General features: G+C 48.9%; 1 protein-coding gene and 1 long non-coding RNA gene across 2 annotated transcripts in view; one reads left to right on the forward strand and one right to left on the reverse strand.

Annotated features, from left to right (window-relative positions):
- The window catches only part of p3h1 (prolyl 3-hydroxylase 1), a 73,615-nt gene that overhangs the window by 24,407 nt on the left and 32,891 nt on the right, over nt 1-16,317 (forward strand). Inside the window, exons 5-7 of the mRNA XM_061783953.1 lie at nt 4,174-4,313; nt 12,332-12,421; nt 12,523-12,575. Of these exons, the coding sequence (XP_061639937.1) occupies nt 4,174-4,313; nt 12,332-12,421; nt 12,523-12,575 (283 nt within the window). The remainder of the gene's footprint in view (nt 1-4,173; nt 4,314-12,331; nt 12,422-12,522; nt 12,576-16,317) is intronic.
- LOC133483176 (uncharacterized) lies at nt 6,571-14,094 on the reverse strand. The gene is made up of 3 exons (XR_009790047.1): nt 13,381-14,094; nt 7,654-7,717; nt 6,571-7,563 (listed from the first exon to the last, which is right to left on the reverse strand). It is a non-coding gene; the product is annotated as an uncharacterized LOC133483176 (long non-coding RNA).

The following is a 16,317-nucleotide window of genomic DNA, read 5'->3' on the forward strand; positions in this document are numbered from 1 at the left end:
CCGCTTCTCCTCACTAGGGTCGCGGGCGTGCTGGAGCCTATCCCTGTCATGAACATGGTTAGGGCGACGGCGAGGAACGCAAGGCAAGAACATGGTGGACCCAATTGCAGGGAAGCAGGGAGGCAAGGCAGGAGTGCGGGAATCTCAAAATAATAATATTGAATCACAATGATAAAACAACAGGCGGCTATGACAAAAACAACTGGCGACTATGACAAAAACTGGCGACTATGACAAAAACAACTGGCGACTATGACATGGCAAGACATGTGACAACGACAATGAACCGACCAGAACTGAAAGAAACCAGGGAACTAAATACAAACAAATTGACGAGACAACGAGGAACACCTGGACAAGACGAGTGGCTAGAGAGAGCTGATTGGTCAACACAAAGTAGACGAGAACAGGTGGACACAACAACCTAATGAGCACACGACAAACATGGAACACAGGAAAACATGGAACAAAACTAAACAACCCAAACCAAAACACTGACCATGACAGTACCCCCCCTCTAAAGGAACGGATCCCAGACGTTCCCCAAACAACAACCAAAAAGTCACCAACCCAGGGTGGGCGGAAGGGGGCCTGGAGGAGGGTACAGAGTCCACCCCTCAGGTCAGTCTGGTGGCCATCCAGGCCACCCGAGGTGAGGTGCTTGGCTGAGCGGGTCAGGAGGTCGTCCAGGACGCCAAGCACCATGGTCTTTACAGGGCCATTCAGGCGGACGGCCACGGTGCCGAACCCAATGGTAATGCAGGGGCCAGGCAATAGGGTTGGGTGGCGGCCGCTGGACGAGCGCCGCCGGAGCGTGGTCGGGTGGCGGCCGCTGGACGAGCGCCGCCAGAGCGTGGTCGGGTGGCGCCCGCTGGACGAGCGCCGCCGGAGCGTGGTCGGGTGGCGGCCGCTGGACGAGCGCCGCCGGAGCAAGGACGGGTGGCGGCCGCTGGACGAGCGCCGCCGGAGCAAGGACGGGTGGCGGCCGCTGGACGAGCGCCGTTGGAGCAGGGTCAGGTGGCGGCCGCTGGACGAGCGCCGCCGGAGTAGGGTCAGGTGGCGGCCGCTGGACGAGCGCCGCCGGAGCAAGGACGGGTGGCGGCCGCTGGACGAGCGCCGCCGGAGCAAGGATGGGTGGCGGCCGCTGGACGAGCGCCGTTGGAGCAGGGTCAGGTGGCGGCCGCTGGACGAGCGCCGTTGGAGCAGGGTCAGGTGGCGGCCGCTGGACGAGCGCCGTTGGAGCAGGGTCAGGTGGCGGCCGCTGGACGAACGCCGCCGAAGTAGGGTCAGGTGGCGGCCGCTGGACGAGCGCCGCCGGAGCAAGGACGGGTGGCGGCCGCTGGACGAGCGCCGCCGGAGCAAGGACGGGTGGCGGCCGCTGGACGAGCGCCGCCGGAGCAAGGACGGGTGGCGGCCGCTGGACGAGCGCCGCCGGAGCAAGGACGGGTGGCGGCCGCTGGACGAGCGCCGCCGGAGCAAGGACGGGTGGCAGCCGCTGGACGAGCGCCACCGGAGCAAGGATGGGTGGCGGCCGCTGGACGAGCGCCGTTGGAGCAGGGTCAGGTGGCGGCCGCTGGACGAGCGCCGCCGGAGCAAGGATGGGTGGCGGCCGCTGGACGAGCGCCGCCGGTGCGGGAGCCTGGCGCAGCTGCCGAGGAGCCGGAACGGGAGCCTGGCGCAGCTGCCAATTAGCCGGAACGGGAGCTGCAGTCGCTTCCTCAGCCTGCCGCCATTGAGGTATGGGAGTAGAGGGTACGGGAGTGGAAGAGTGCACAAGGTCTCGGGAAGGTGAACTAGGAAAAATGGCTGGTACTGAACATGGCTTGGGGGCAGGTTTGACTAGACGTGACTTAATTGGAGCCGTGGAACAACGTGTGGGAACAGGTGAAAAATCAAGTGATTTGTGAACAGGGGGGAAAAAACGAGGGGGCAAAATTTGACCTTTACTTGGGCGCCTCCGTTGGCCACCACGCGGCGGTCCCGGGTAGATGGCCAAACGGGTGCCCAAGAAAAGGTCAGAGGGAAAGGATTTGGACTCACTGGGGTTGGAAACGTGGAAACGTGACAAAAACTGACGAGGACGGGATAAACTAGGGAAGGAACCAGAAAAATCTAAATCTGTGTCAGAGTCAGAATCCGACAGGAGGTTAACTAAATCAGGGCCATCTTCACAATCAGAAAAATCTGAATCTAAAGAAACATGTGGATGTAAAATAGTAGGGCATGGTGAATAACTAGGACAAGTGGGGGGACCCGAGGAAAAGGACAGAAAAGACTGAACGATAGGGCTTACTGGAGGAAGGTAGGTATGGATGGCAGGCTGAGGACGGTGGGAGCCAGTTTGGTGGCGTCCAGGGTGACGCCATGTTCTTCCCGCTGGGTCCTGTTCTGGTCGGTTCATTCTGTCATGAACATGGTTAGGGCGACGGCGAGGAACGCAAGGGAAGAACATGGTGGACCCAATTGCAGGGAAGCAGGGAGGCAAGGCAGGAGTGCGGGAATCTCAAAATAATAATATTTAATCACAATGATAAAACAACAGGCGACTATGACAAAAACAACTGGCGACTATGACAAAAACAACTGGCGACTATGACATGGCAAGACATGTGACAACGACAATGAACCGACCAGAACTGAAAGAAACCAGGGAACTAAATACAAACAAATTGACGAGACAACGAGGAACACCTGGACAAGACGAGTGGCTAGAGAGAGCTGATTGGTCAACACAAAGTAGACGAGAACAGGTGGACACAACAACCTAATGAGCACACGACAAACATGGAACACAGGAAAACATGGAACAAAACTAAACAACCCAAACCAAAACACAGACCATGACAATCCCAGGTATCATCGGGCAGGAGGCGGGGTACACCCTGAACTGGTTGCCAGCCAATCGCAGGGCACATACAAACAACCATTCGCACTCTCATTCACACCTACGGGCAATTTAGAGTTGTCAATCAACCTACCATGCATGTTTTTGGGATGTGGGATGAAACCGGAGTGCCCGGAGAAACCCACGCAGGCACGGGGAGAACATGCAAACTCCAGACAGGCGGGGCCGGGGATGGAACCAAGCTCCTCAGAACTGTGAGGCAGACGCTCAAACCAGTCGGACCACCGTACCGCCTATTTACATGATATAATTTGTAAATACCTGAACGACAATGACATGGCAAGATATGTGACAACGACAATGAACCGACAAGGACTGAAAGAAACCAGGGAACTAAATACAAACAAATTGACGAGACAACGAGGAACACCTGGACAAGACACGAGTGGCTGGAGAGAGCTGATTGGTCGACACAAAGTAGACGAGAACAGGTGGACACAACAACCTAATGAGCACACGACAAACATGGAACACAGGAAAACATGGAACAAAACTAAACACAACCCAAACCAAAACACAGACCATGACAAAACAAAGCTGTTTCAGTGTTTATATGTGTGGAAATAAATATCATGGATATACTGTATTCTACATCATATGGCACCAAGACTGAGAAGAGGTATATTAAGAAGATATATTAGGACATAGCCCATCCAGCAAGTTTTGGTTGTGTAGAACGCCTTCATACAGCTGTGCAGAAAACAATGGGGAGAAAAGTAAATTGCAAAAGTTTTTAGCAAGCCAAGATGCTTACACCTTACAAAAACCAGCCAGAATTAATTTCCCTAGAAATAGAGTTTTTGTTTCCAGATCTCTAAATCAATTATAGGCTGACCTCTGTGACATGCAAGCTCTAGCAGAGCACAATGATTGATTTAAATATCTCCTAACCGTCATAGATGTGTTTTCTTAAAAAGGACTTTGTCCGTGTCGTGAAGTATAAGACGGCTCCAGAAGTGGTAAAAGCTTTTGAATCTATTTTATTAACTTGCGGTACACCCAAAAAGCTACAAACTGATCGGGGGAAAATAATTATTTAACAGATGTTAAATAACAAAAAATACACCGGGAGCCACAGTCTTGTGGCTCCCGGTGTATTTTGTTTGGTCTTTTTTTATTTGTGTGTGGGGGCCAGTCCAAATGGCACTTTGCATATTTAAGGTTGCCGACACCTGCAGTTGTGCATACAATATATTGGTGTTAAGTAAAACGTTATTGGACATTTCATAACCTGTTTCAAAGTCTGCTCTTCTTGCATTTGACTCTAGGTGAAAGCTATGACCTGGCCATCGAATGTGCAAAGACGTTCTTGCTCTTCCATCCTGACAATGAAGTGATGAAACAGAATCTTGCTTATTATTCAGCCATACTGGGATTGGACAAGGCAGCGTTCATACCAGCAAGACAGGTACAGTTGATCAAACTCACAGTGTGTTTCAAAATGATGATAATAAATAAACTTGACATTGTTTAAAACAACAAAATAAGAAAAGGATGATTTATTTCAACATAAAGAAACAGAGAAAGGTATGATCAATAATAAATATTAATTAGTTTCTTTTAGGCGGCACGGGGCGGCACGGTGACAGACTGCTTAGAGCGTCTGCCTCACAGTTCTGAAGACCGGGGTTCAATCCCCGGCCCCGCCTGTGTGGAGTTTGCATGTTCTCCCCGTGCCTGCGTGGGTTTTCTCCGGGCACTCCGGTTTCTTCCCACATCCCAAAAACATGCATGCTAGGTTAATTGACGACTCTAAATTGCCCGTCGGTGTGAATGTGAGTTTGAATGGTTGTTTGTTTGTATGTGCCCTGCGAATGGCTGGCAACCAGTTCAGGGTGTACCCCGCCTCCTGCCCGATGATAGCGGAGATAGGCTCCAGCACGCCCACGACCCTAGTGAGGAGAAGCGGCTCAGAAAATGGATAGATGGATGGATAGATGGATGAGTTTGACGGTGGTATCGCCTCACTCGGGCCTGCACCAATATATAGCGAATATTGGGTTTGGATAAAATGTCATTTATTTAAGGAATAACTGCGTTCACTTCCCTCTTGGTTCGATTTACGTTTTAACGTCAAAATCAAACTTCGGCTCGTATAGGGCACCATGTCTCTTTTTTATATGTGTAGAATTTATGAAAAGTGATGAAAAACCTCTTATCAGTCTCATAATCTGAAGGTTGCTACACTTAGGAAATATGTGTTCTTGATTACAGCGGTCTTGTTGTATCCAAACAGACAAACAATACAGGTAGTGGATTTGTATACAAAATTTAATGAAATCTAACTGGGGAATCTACAGGAAAGAATACAGAGGGGTCTAACTACAGAAGAAAGGACAGACAAACATTGGTCAAGGAGGCTGGACTCGGGGTGCAAGCTGACGTGAGGATGTTTGGGGAGCAATGCATAGAGCTGGGAGTTCCTGTTGCCGTTAATTTAAACCCAAATATGCACCAGTCTGTACTTTAGTATACTGCACGTTGGACTTACGTTGCATGGAACACAATTTTGGAAGGCTGGTCGATCTCCTGGATGCTTGGCCGGTCCGGGTCAAGGAACAGGTGGATTTGACGGAAAAAAGGAGGAGGAAAAAAAGCAAACTCAAAAGAAGAGCTTCGAGTCCAGGTCGGCCAGATCCCTTGAGTGGCGCTGGTCGCCAGGTGCTTGGAGCACTTCCTCCCGAACGGATCTGTCAAAGCTACCCCACACACCCTAAAGCGTGGTTTCGGGGCGCAGTGGAGTGCTTTTGCCCTCCGTGTTCCGTTGAGTGCGTCTCCCCGCCTTGTTGTAGGGGCAGGGTTCGCTGGCGATACGCCAGGTTCTTCGGCAAGGTGAACTAGCGAGCGAGTCTCAGGACACAGGGGCTCCAGCCTTTTACCGTACAACAGGATCATTGTTGCCACAGTTACCTTGAAAAAGTAACTTAGTTTCTTATTTAATGATTACTTGAGCTTAAAAGTAACGTAGTTACTTGACTATATACTTGATTTGAAAAGTAACTAAGTTTGAAAAAGTTACTTTTTAGTTACTTTCAGCACCTGCCAAGTGGCAGGAATATCACTTAACCACAGTACCAAAAAACATTAACTTAACTGTATCCATTACTTGGTAATATAAGCCACACAAATTACAGAATGTCATCAACATGAACCAATAACTTAAATATTAGTGTAGTTGAAGCCACATTAAATGAGCAACTTAGTGCAGACTTGACATGCCAACACAGTATAGTAAGTACCTAAGTGTAAACAAGCACACCATTCTCAGTACACTTCTCAAAAGACTCTTAACTGATAGATAGATGGATGCCGATTGTGGTCCATGAAGGCAACTGTGTGTGTGTGTGTGTGTGTGTGGGTTGGCGGGCGGGCGGGCGTGTGTGTATACGTAAATGTTAAAGTGAGTGCCGATTTGATATTGGGGGCATGCAAACACACACACAAACCATTGCTCCCACCATCGTAATTTTGATGCGAAGAGCGAGAAATGTCATTAATGGACAAAGGACAGGACCCCAAATGCACGACTCCAATGCAATGGACAGTTTAAAAAAAAGAGTAGTTTAATAAACGGGCAGGTGTCGGTACACAGACAGGCAATCCACAAAGGCAACAGTATCCAAAAACGTGAGGCAAAAGGCAAGGTCAATAATCAAAACAGGGTCTAGGCTTGAAAATAAGGAATGCTGGAACGTGACAACAGGGTACAACGAACTGGCAAACCAGAAAGAATGAGACACGAGGTTGTATGCATGTGTAATTAGGGTAAACGAGGCACAGGTGGGCAAAATGCTCTCAGGAACAGGTGTGTACGAGGTAGGGGGAAGACAACAACCATAACACACACCCATGACAGTAACCCCCCACCCCCTAACGGCCGGCTCCAGACAGCCCTGGAGCCTCAGGATGCGCAATGTGGAAGTCCCGAATGAGCGAGTCATCAACAACAAATCTAGAAGGCACCCATGAACGTTCCTCTGGCACGTAGCCCTCCCACTCCACCAGATATTGCAGACCCCCTCCGACGAGATGACAACAGCCGCCTGACCGTGAAGGGGGCCTGGAAGGCGGGACCAGAGGGGAATCCTGGGCAGGCTTGAGCAGGCTGACGGGAAATGCAGGGTGTACGCGCATCGACCTCGGGAGCCTAAGCTTAATGGTGATCGGGTTGATGACCCTTGTGATGGGGAAGGGCCCAACGAACCTGGGAGCGAGCTGACGGGACTCCACCTTGCTGGATGCTTGCTGGAGAGCCAAACCCGCTGACCCACCTTGTAGTTCGGGGCCGGTGTCCTCTTACGGTCAGCTGCAGTCTTGTAGGACTGGCCTTGGCGTACCAGCATTTGGCAGGCTTTCTCCCAGGTCCTCCTGCAGCGTCTCACCAAGGCCAATGCAGATGGAACTGTGGACTCGGGGGGCTATGACAGGAAACAGATGGTTGGTAAACAGGCACGATGTGAAAAGGTGATAGACCAGTGGATGCAGAGGGGACACAATTGTTAGAGAACCCGACCCAAATGATCTTCTGAGTCCAGGATTGTGGCTCCTGTGACGCGAGACATCGGCGCCCAGTCTCCAGATCCTGGTTCAGCCTCTCCGTTTGTCCGTTGGTTCCGAGATGAAACCCAGATGACAGACTGACGATAGCACCTAAACTCCTTCCAAAATTGTGAAACGAATTGTGGGCCCCTATCCGATACCACATTCTTGGGAAAACCATGTAACTTGAACTCATGGTTTATCATCACCTCAGCAGTTTCTTTTGCCGAGGGGAGTTTAGGCAGTGCAATGAAGTGTACCATCTGAGGGAACCTGTCAACAACAGTGAGAACAGCGGCATTCCCTTTAGAGGGCGGTAATCCAGTCACAAAGTCTATGCAAATGTATAACCAATGACGTTGTGGTATTGGCAGGGGTCGGAACTTCCCAGATCGACGTTGACGAAAGGGCTTGTTAGCAGCGCATACCTGGCAAGCATTGACATAATTGATAAACTTCCCTTCTAACATTGGGCCACCAAAAGCGCTGTTCGACGACAGATTGCGTTTTGGCAATGCCTGGGTGACATACAGTCCTGTTAGTGCGAGCCCAGTGGATAACCCTTCCCCTTAAGGAAGGGACCACATAAAGCCTGTTTTCAGGGCAGTCTTCAGGGCTAAGATTATTATTCAGAGCCTCTTTGACCACGGTTTCTATTTCTCACATAAAAGTAGAAATAAAACATGACTTGGGCAAAATAGTTTTAGGGTCAGACACGGATCTTTCTTCACAAAAAATACGTGATAGAGCATCTGGTTTACCATTTCTAGAACCAGGTCTGTAGGATAACATGAAATTAAATCTGGTGAAGAACAGAGCCCATCTAGCCTGCCTAGCACTTAATCTTGTAGCAGCCTTAAGATACTCAAGGTTCTTGTGATCTGTCCATACCAAAATTGAGTCTGAGCCCCTTCTAGCCAGTGCCTCCACTCCCCCAAAGCCACCTTGACAACCAGCAGTTCACGGTCACCTATGTCATAATTTATCTCGGCTGGAGTAAGTTTCTTAGAGCGATAAGCACAAGCGTGTAACTTGAGGCATTTCTGGGAGAGCACTGCTCCTATTCCAGCATCAGACGCATCAACTTCGACGATAAACTGCTGTTTGGGATATGGCAGCGTGAGGACCGGGGCGGCGGTAAAGCTCGATTTAAGTTTCTGAAAAGCAGACTGACAAGCAGAGTTCCACACCAAAGCCGGCACGGTGGTCGACTGGTTAGAGCGTCAGCCTCACAGTTCTGAGGACCCGGGTTCAATCCTCGGCCCCGCCTGTGTGGAGTTTGCCTGTTCTACCCGTGCCTGCATGGGTTTTCTCCGGGCACTCCGGTTTCTTCCCACATCCCAAAAACATGCATGAATTGGAGACTCTAAATTGCCCGTAGGTGTGAATGTGAGTGCGGATGGTTGTTTGTTTGTATGTGCCCTGCGATTGGCTGGCAACCAGTTCAGGGTGTACCCCGCCTCCTGCCCGATGATAGCTGGGATAGGCTCCAGCACGCCTGCGACCCTAGTGAGGAGAAGCGGCTCAGAAAATGGATGGATGGATGGAATTTGCAAACCCCAAGAACCTTTGTATGTCCTTGCGTGATGTTGGGGTGGGCCAATTAGTCACGGCATCAATTTTGCAAGGGTCCATTTTGATTTCACCTTGAGCCAGCACAAAACCCAGGAAAGAAACGGATGCCTTGTTGAACTCACATTTCTCAGCCTTGACATATAGTACATTCTGCAGCAACCGCTGCAACACAGAGCAGACACGTCCGCGGAGAATATCAAAATATCGTCCAAATATACAAATACGTGGCGGCACGGTGGACGACTGGTTAGAGCGTCAGCCTCACAGTTCTGAGGACCCGGGTTCAATCCCCGGCCCCACCTGTGTGGAGTTTGCATGTTCTCCCCGTGCCTGCGTGGGTTTTCTCCGGGCACTCCGGTTTCCTCCCACATCCCAAAAACATGCATTAATTGAAGACTCTAAATTGCCCGTAGGTGTGACTGTGAGTGCGAATGGTTGTTTGTTTGTATGTGCCCTGCGATTGGCTGGCAACCAGTTCAGGGTGTACCCCTCCTCCTGCCCGATGATAGCTGGGATAGGCTCCAGCACGCCCGCGACCCTAGTGAGGAGAAGCGGCTCAGAAAATGGATGAATGGATGGATACAAATACGTACACATTCAATATGTCATCATCATCATCATCATCATCATCATCATCATCATTGACCGTTTTGGAAAACAACTGGAGTTAGTCCAAAAGGCATTACAAAATACTCATAATGTCCCGTTGGTGTGTTGAATGCTGTTTGCCATTCGTCCCCCTCCCTTATCCTGACAAGATGATACGCAATTCTTAAGTCTAGTTTGGTGAAAACCTTGGCTCCATCCAGGAACTCAAAGGCAGTGGAGATGAGAGTATCTGTTTTTCACAGTTGTTTTGTTGAGACCCCGGTAATCGATACAGCGTAGCAGGGTCTTGTCCTTCTTGTCCACAAAAAAAATCACGCGAATTGATGGGTGAAAGATCCCACCTGCCAGTGACTCCTCCACATACCCCTTCACAGCCTTGGACCTAAAAGAGAGAACAACCTCCCTCGTGGAGGTGTGGTCCCAGGCAGCATGTTAATTGCACAGTCATAAGGTCTGTGGGGTGGAAGGGATTTGGCTTTGGTCTTGGAAAAAATTTACTTAATTTCATGGTTAGGGGTTAGTCCAACCTCTCTCAAAAAGACTGGTACCAGAGCAGCAAGCTGTGTGTTGAGGCAACCCCGACTATATGTAGTCAGAACTTCTCGACCTAGACTCCTTCAACCACCTTCGGCCACCATCCAGCTCTATATGCAACCGGGCCCCTTGGCCCCTCCCAGAAGGGAGAAGGGAGGAGGGTAGCAAACAAGAAACATGAGATGCACCTGCTGCACATACAGTGTATCAAATTTACAATTTTAATCTTCAAATCTTGAATCTTGAATTCTATTATGAATCCACATTTACTGGTTTGCAAAGATGACCCCACTAGGGAAAATATCTACAAGCTATTGCATTACATATCGATATTCTGTGGCAGAACTGTTTTGCATTCACTTTGAGATAAGTTACATTGGGCAAGTATGGTGGTGTGCCTGCTTTCATTCATCATCATTCTAAGATCTGCTCAGCAATCTGGGCAGGGAGGCCTCAACTGCTCAAGCACCACCAGAGAGAATCTGAGGTGTTTCCAGGCCAGCATCCAGGTCCCTTCAGTGTGTTCTAGTTCTGTCTCGAGGCCTCATCCTTTCCAAACATGCATTGGCGTCCAGGGAGCATTCAAAACAGATGCCCCAGGTGGAGCAAATATAGAATCAGAAGTTTAGAGGTGTTCAGCCTTCAATCTGATTGTTAAGTACACTTTCAGCCAGCACACACTAATTTGGCAACAGTGTGTCATTCTCTTAAAAGGGCCACACACAGAGCAGAACACATCGCTACATGGTTGTAATGATAAAGCAAGCTTGAAATGGTGTCACTTGAAGAAATGTATAGTGAGACATTACACCTTAATTCACCACTGACTATTCAGACCACATTATTGTTGCTGCACTTCCTATAAATAAGAACTCATTAAGTCGCCTAAAATTCATTTTTTGGGAAAAAACAGCCTGCTGGGTCGTCGTCCATCTCTCTCTGAAGCCTGAAGTCGAGCGAACCCCCCCAGCCCTCTGAAACAATAGTTCATATAGCACTCGCTAGCTTGGGCAGCCTGTCCTTACGGAAGGTGCTAACCGGTTAAAGCCTGTTCTTCACCTGTCTGTATCATTCATTCATTTTCCGTACCGCTTATCCTCACTAGGGTCGCGCGCGTGCTGAAGCCAATCCCAGCTAAATCTGGGCGAGAGGCAGAATACACCCTGAACTGGTCGCCAGCCAAACGCAGGCACATATAAACAAACAAGCAGTCACACTCACATCCACACCTACGGGCAATTTAGAGTCTTCAATTAACCTACCATGCATGTTTTGGGGATGTGGGAGGAGATGTGCTAGCCAGTCATCCACCGTGCCGCCCTGTGTGTGTGTGTCAGTTGTCATAAATATCATAAATAATCCCTAATGAGCACCATAATCTTTAAATTTAGAAATATGTTTGAAAAAACGAATGAACAAATATAAATTTAAATTAAATACTCATTTATTTTCAAATAAATAAATAAAATACAGGCCCCTCCTGTATTTTTGTTTTTGCTGTAGACTTAAAACATTTGGGTTTACCATGAAAAATAGATACAAATTTCAGCTTTTATTTGTACATTTGTTCAAAATTTAATCTTTTATTTGTACATTTGTACATTTATTGCACACAATCTTTTATGATATCTTTCACTGGAGAATCTTTCAGTTTGTTTTTGGGAATACTTCCTTCAGTCTCACTTTAGCAAGTAAAATGCAAACTATATAGGGTTTAAGTCTGAAACTGAATGGGCCATTCTAAAACCTTCCTCTTCTTGCCCGAAGAACTTTTTTTGTTGATTGGAAGTCGGTTTTGGGTCATTATCTTGCTGCATGATGAAGGATCTTCCATGTGTTACAGCTCCTCCTACATCTCAATGGGTGACTCCAGACACCCTATGAAGGAAATTCCATCCATCCACTTTCACTTCTGCTTGTCCACATTAGGTTCACGTGTGAGCTGGAGCCTATCCCAGCAGAATTTGTGAGACTGCTGGTGTACACATTGTCAGTCAGTCGCAAAGCGCATAGTATTGACAAAAAATCATTTGCACTAACATCCACTATCTAATTTGATCCAATTTTCTTTTACATTTGATATCCATAGTCTTTGACATTAAATGATGCTATTTGCAGTGATTTCAACAATTGAGGTATAACTTTTTTTTTTTTTTTTTAAACAAACAGATGGTGAAGCGGTTCATTCAGCGTTCTCTGCTGGAGAAAGAACTAATGTACTTTGGATATGAAGCATTTGGAATAACATTTATTGATCCCGTGAGTATTTAAAGCCCGAGTATTTGTTTTAGCATTGTATTGTTTGTGCTATTTGCAATTTAAATGTATTGATTTTTTTATTTTTTGTTTTAAAAATCAAGGACCCCTGGACTCCAGAAGATATCATGCCTAGAAAATTGAGAGAAAAACAGAAGTAAGAGATGCTTATGATTTGTATGAATTGTTCATTTGATATTCAATTATGACTATATTGAAAAAAAGCTTTTTTATTTTTACTTTTTAAAAAATATTTCAGTTTTTATGCTTTTGATATATTGCTCGGATCAAATATGTTTGATTTTGATATTTAATGTTCTTGATTTGTGTGACCCGGAAATCAATTTCAAATCATTTCCCATGTGTATGACTCTTGAGTAGATCAAAGATTTTGCTGATATTAGGTCAGGTGGGAACAATGGATAGTTGAGTTGTGAAGCCGTAAAACCAAAAATGTGACACTGCCTGGGATTTACACTGCAAGTCCATCCATCAATTTTCTGAGCCGCTTCTCCTCACTAGGGTTGCGGGCGTACTGGAGCCTATCCCAGCTATCTTCGGACAGGAGGCGGGGTACACCCTGAACTGGTTGCCAGCCAATCGCAGGGCACATACAAACAAACCATAATTCGCAGTCACATTCACACCTACGGGCAATTTAGAGTTGTCAATTAACCTACCATGCATGTTTTTGGGATGTGGGAGGAAACCGGAGTGCCCGGAGAAAACCCACGCAAGCACGCGGAGAACATGCAAACTCCACACAGGCGGGATTGAATATATACACACACACACACAGCGGCTGAAATAAGAATTTAACACGTCACCAATTTTCTCACTAAATATATTTCCAAAGGGGCTATTGACATGAACATTTCACCAGACGTTGGGAACAACCCAAATAACCCATACATACAAAGAAAGTAGAACAAATAAAATCAGAAATTAAGTTCCATCCATACATTTTCTACCACTTATCCGAGGTCGGGTCGCGGGGGGAGTCGCTTTAGCAGGGATGCCCAGACTTCCCTCTCCCCAGCCACTTCATCCATCTCTTCAGTACTCTCTCCAGCGTGTTCTGGGTCGTCCCCGGGGTCTCCTCCCGGTGGGACATGCCAGGAACACCTCACCAGGGAGGCATCCAGGGGGCATCCGAATCAGATGTCCCAGCCACCTCATCTGGCTCATCTCGATGTGAAGGAGCAGCGACTTCACTCTGAGATCCTCCCGGATGACCGAGCTCTCTAAGGGAGAGCCCGGACACCCTGCGGAGGAAACTAATTTCAGCCGCTTGTATCCGGGATCTTGTTCTTTCGGTCACGACCCACAGCTCGTGACCATAGGTGTGGGTAGGAACGTAGATCGACCGGTAAATCGAGAGCTTCGCCTTCCGGCTTAGCTCCTTCTTTACCACAACGGATCGATACAAAGGCTACATCACTGCAGACGCTGCACCGCCTGTCGATCTCCCGTTCCATTCTTCCCTCACTCGTGAACAAGACCCCAAGATACTTGAACTCCTCCACTTGGGGCAGGATCTCATCCCCGACCTGGAGAGGGCACGCCACCCTTTTCCAACTGAGGACCATGGTCTCAGATTTGGAGGTGCTGATTCTCATCCTAGCCGCTTCACACTCGGCTGCAAACTGCTTCAGTGAGAGTTGGAGATCACGGGTTGATGAAGCAAAAAGCAGAGATGCAATACTGAGGCCACCAAACCGGACCCCCTCTACGCCTCGACTGCGCCTTGAAATTCTTTCCATAAAAGTTATGAACAGAATCGGTGACAAAGGGCAGCCTTGGCGCAGTCCAACTCTCACCGGGAACGAGTCCGATTTACTGCCGGATATGCGGACCAAACTCTGACTCCGGTCGTACAGGGACCGAACAGCCCGTATCAGGGGGTACGGTACCCCATACTCCCGAAGCACCCCCCACACGACTCCCCGAGGGACACGGTCGAACGCCTTCTCCAAGTCCACAAAACACATCTAGACTGGTTGGGCGAACTCCCATGCACCCTCGAGGATCCTGCCAAGGGTGTAGAGCTGGTCCACTGTTCCACCGCTAGGACGAAAACCACAATGCTCTTCCTGAATCTGAGATTCGACTTCCCGACGGATCCTCCTCTCCAGCACCCCTGAATAGAACTTACCAGGGAGGCTGAGGAGTGTGATCCCCCTGTAGTTTGAACACACCCTCCGGTCCCCCTTCTTAAAAAGGAGGACCACCACCCCAGTCTGCCAATCCAGAGGCACTGTCCCCGATGTCCACGCAATGTGGCAGAGGCGTGTCAACCAGGACAGCCCTACAACATCCAGAGCCTTGAGGAACTCCGGGCGAATCTCATCCACCCCAGGAGCATTGCCACCGAGGAGCTTTTTAACCACCTCGGTGACCTCAACCCCAGAGATAGGGGAGCCCGCCTCAGAGAACCCAGACTCTGCTTCTTCATGGGAAGGCGTGTCGGTGGATTTGAGGAGGTCTTCAAAGTATTCTCCCCACCGACTCACAACGTCCCGAGTCGAGGTCAGCAGCGCCCCATCCCCACTATACACAGTGTTGGTGGTGCACTGCTTTCCTCTCCTGAGACGCCGGATGGTGGACCAGAATTTCCTCGAAGCCGTCCGGAAGTCTTTCTCCATGGCCTCACCGAACTCCTCCCATACCAGAGTTTTTGCTTCAGCGACCACCAAAGCTGCCAGCTGGTACCCATCAGCTTCCTCAGGAGTCCCACAGGCCAAAAAAGCCCGATAGGACTCCTTCTTCAGCTTGATGGCATCCCTCACCGTAGGTGTCCACCAACGGGTTCGGGGATTGCCGCCACGACAGGCACCGACCACCTTACGGCCACAGCTCCGGTCGGCTGCCTCAGCAATGGAGGCGCGGAACATGGTCCACTCGGACTTGATGTCACCCGCCTCCCCCGGAACATGAGCAAAGTTCTGTCGGAGGTGGGAGTTGAAACTCCTTCTGACAGGGGATTCTGCCAGACGTTCCCAGCACACCCTCACAATACGTTTGGGCCTGCCAGGTCGGACCGGCATCTTCCCCCACCATCGGAGCCAACTCACCACCAGGTGGTGATCAGTTGACAGCTCCGCCCCTCTCTTCACCCGAGTGTCCAAGACATGCGGCCGCAAGTCCGATGACACGACCACAAAGTCGATCATCGAACTGCGACCTAAGGTGTCCTGGTGCCAAGTGCACGTGTGGACACCCTTATGCTTGAACATGGTGTTCGTTATGGACAAACCGTGATGAGCACAGAAGTCCAATAACAGAACACCGCTCGGGTTCTGATCGGGGGGGCTGTTCCTCCCAATCACGCCCTTCCAGGTCTACCCTCTCGTCCACCAGAGTGAACCCCAACGTACAGGCGCCGAGCCGGGGGACAATAAGTATACCCACACCTCCTCGACTCCTCTCACCGTGGGCAACTCCAGAGTGGAAGAGAGTCCAACCCCTCTCGATTAAATTTGTAAAATAATTAAAAAACAAACATCAAACATTCAAGCACGGTACTAGTGTGTAGCAACTGGTTCTTCCAAAAGCACTAGACATTCTGTGAACTAGCGAACTTGATTTATTTTTATTCGCAACATGGTTTAACAAAATGTAAGAAAACAAATACACAAAATAGACATGTTTCTTGAACGCTTCTTTTCTGAGAAGTAATTCTGTTTTTGACGTAGTACTTGACTGCTCTCCAGTCTCTTGCTCCAAGCATGTCAATTTCTGCATCAATACAATTCTGGCATTCGTCTTTACCTGGCACCTGGTTCAACTTTATATACTTGCTTAGATGTCTCTCCACTGCATCCACTTCTGAAGGTATCCATTTTCTTTTAATCACAGCTTTCTTACCTAAGTAGTTATTAAAACAACACGTTAAAGGT

This window comes from Phyllopteryx taeniolatus, chromosome 9 (genome assembly GCF_024500385.1).
Source record: "Phyllopteryx taeniolatus isolate TA_2022b chromosome 9, UOR_Ptae_1.2, whole genome shotgun sequence".
NCBI lineage: Eukaryota > Metazoa > Chordata > Actinopteri > Syngnathiformes > Syngnathidae > Phyllopteryx > Phyllopteryx taeniolatus.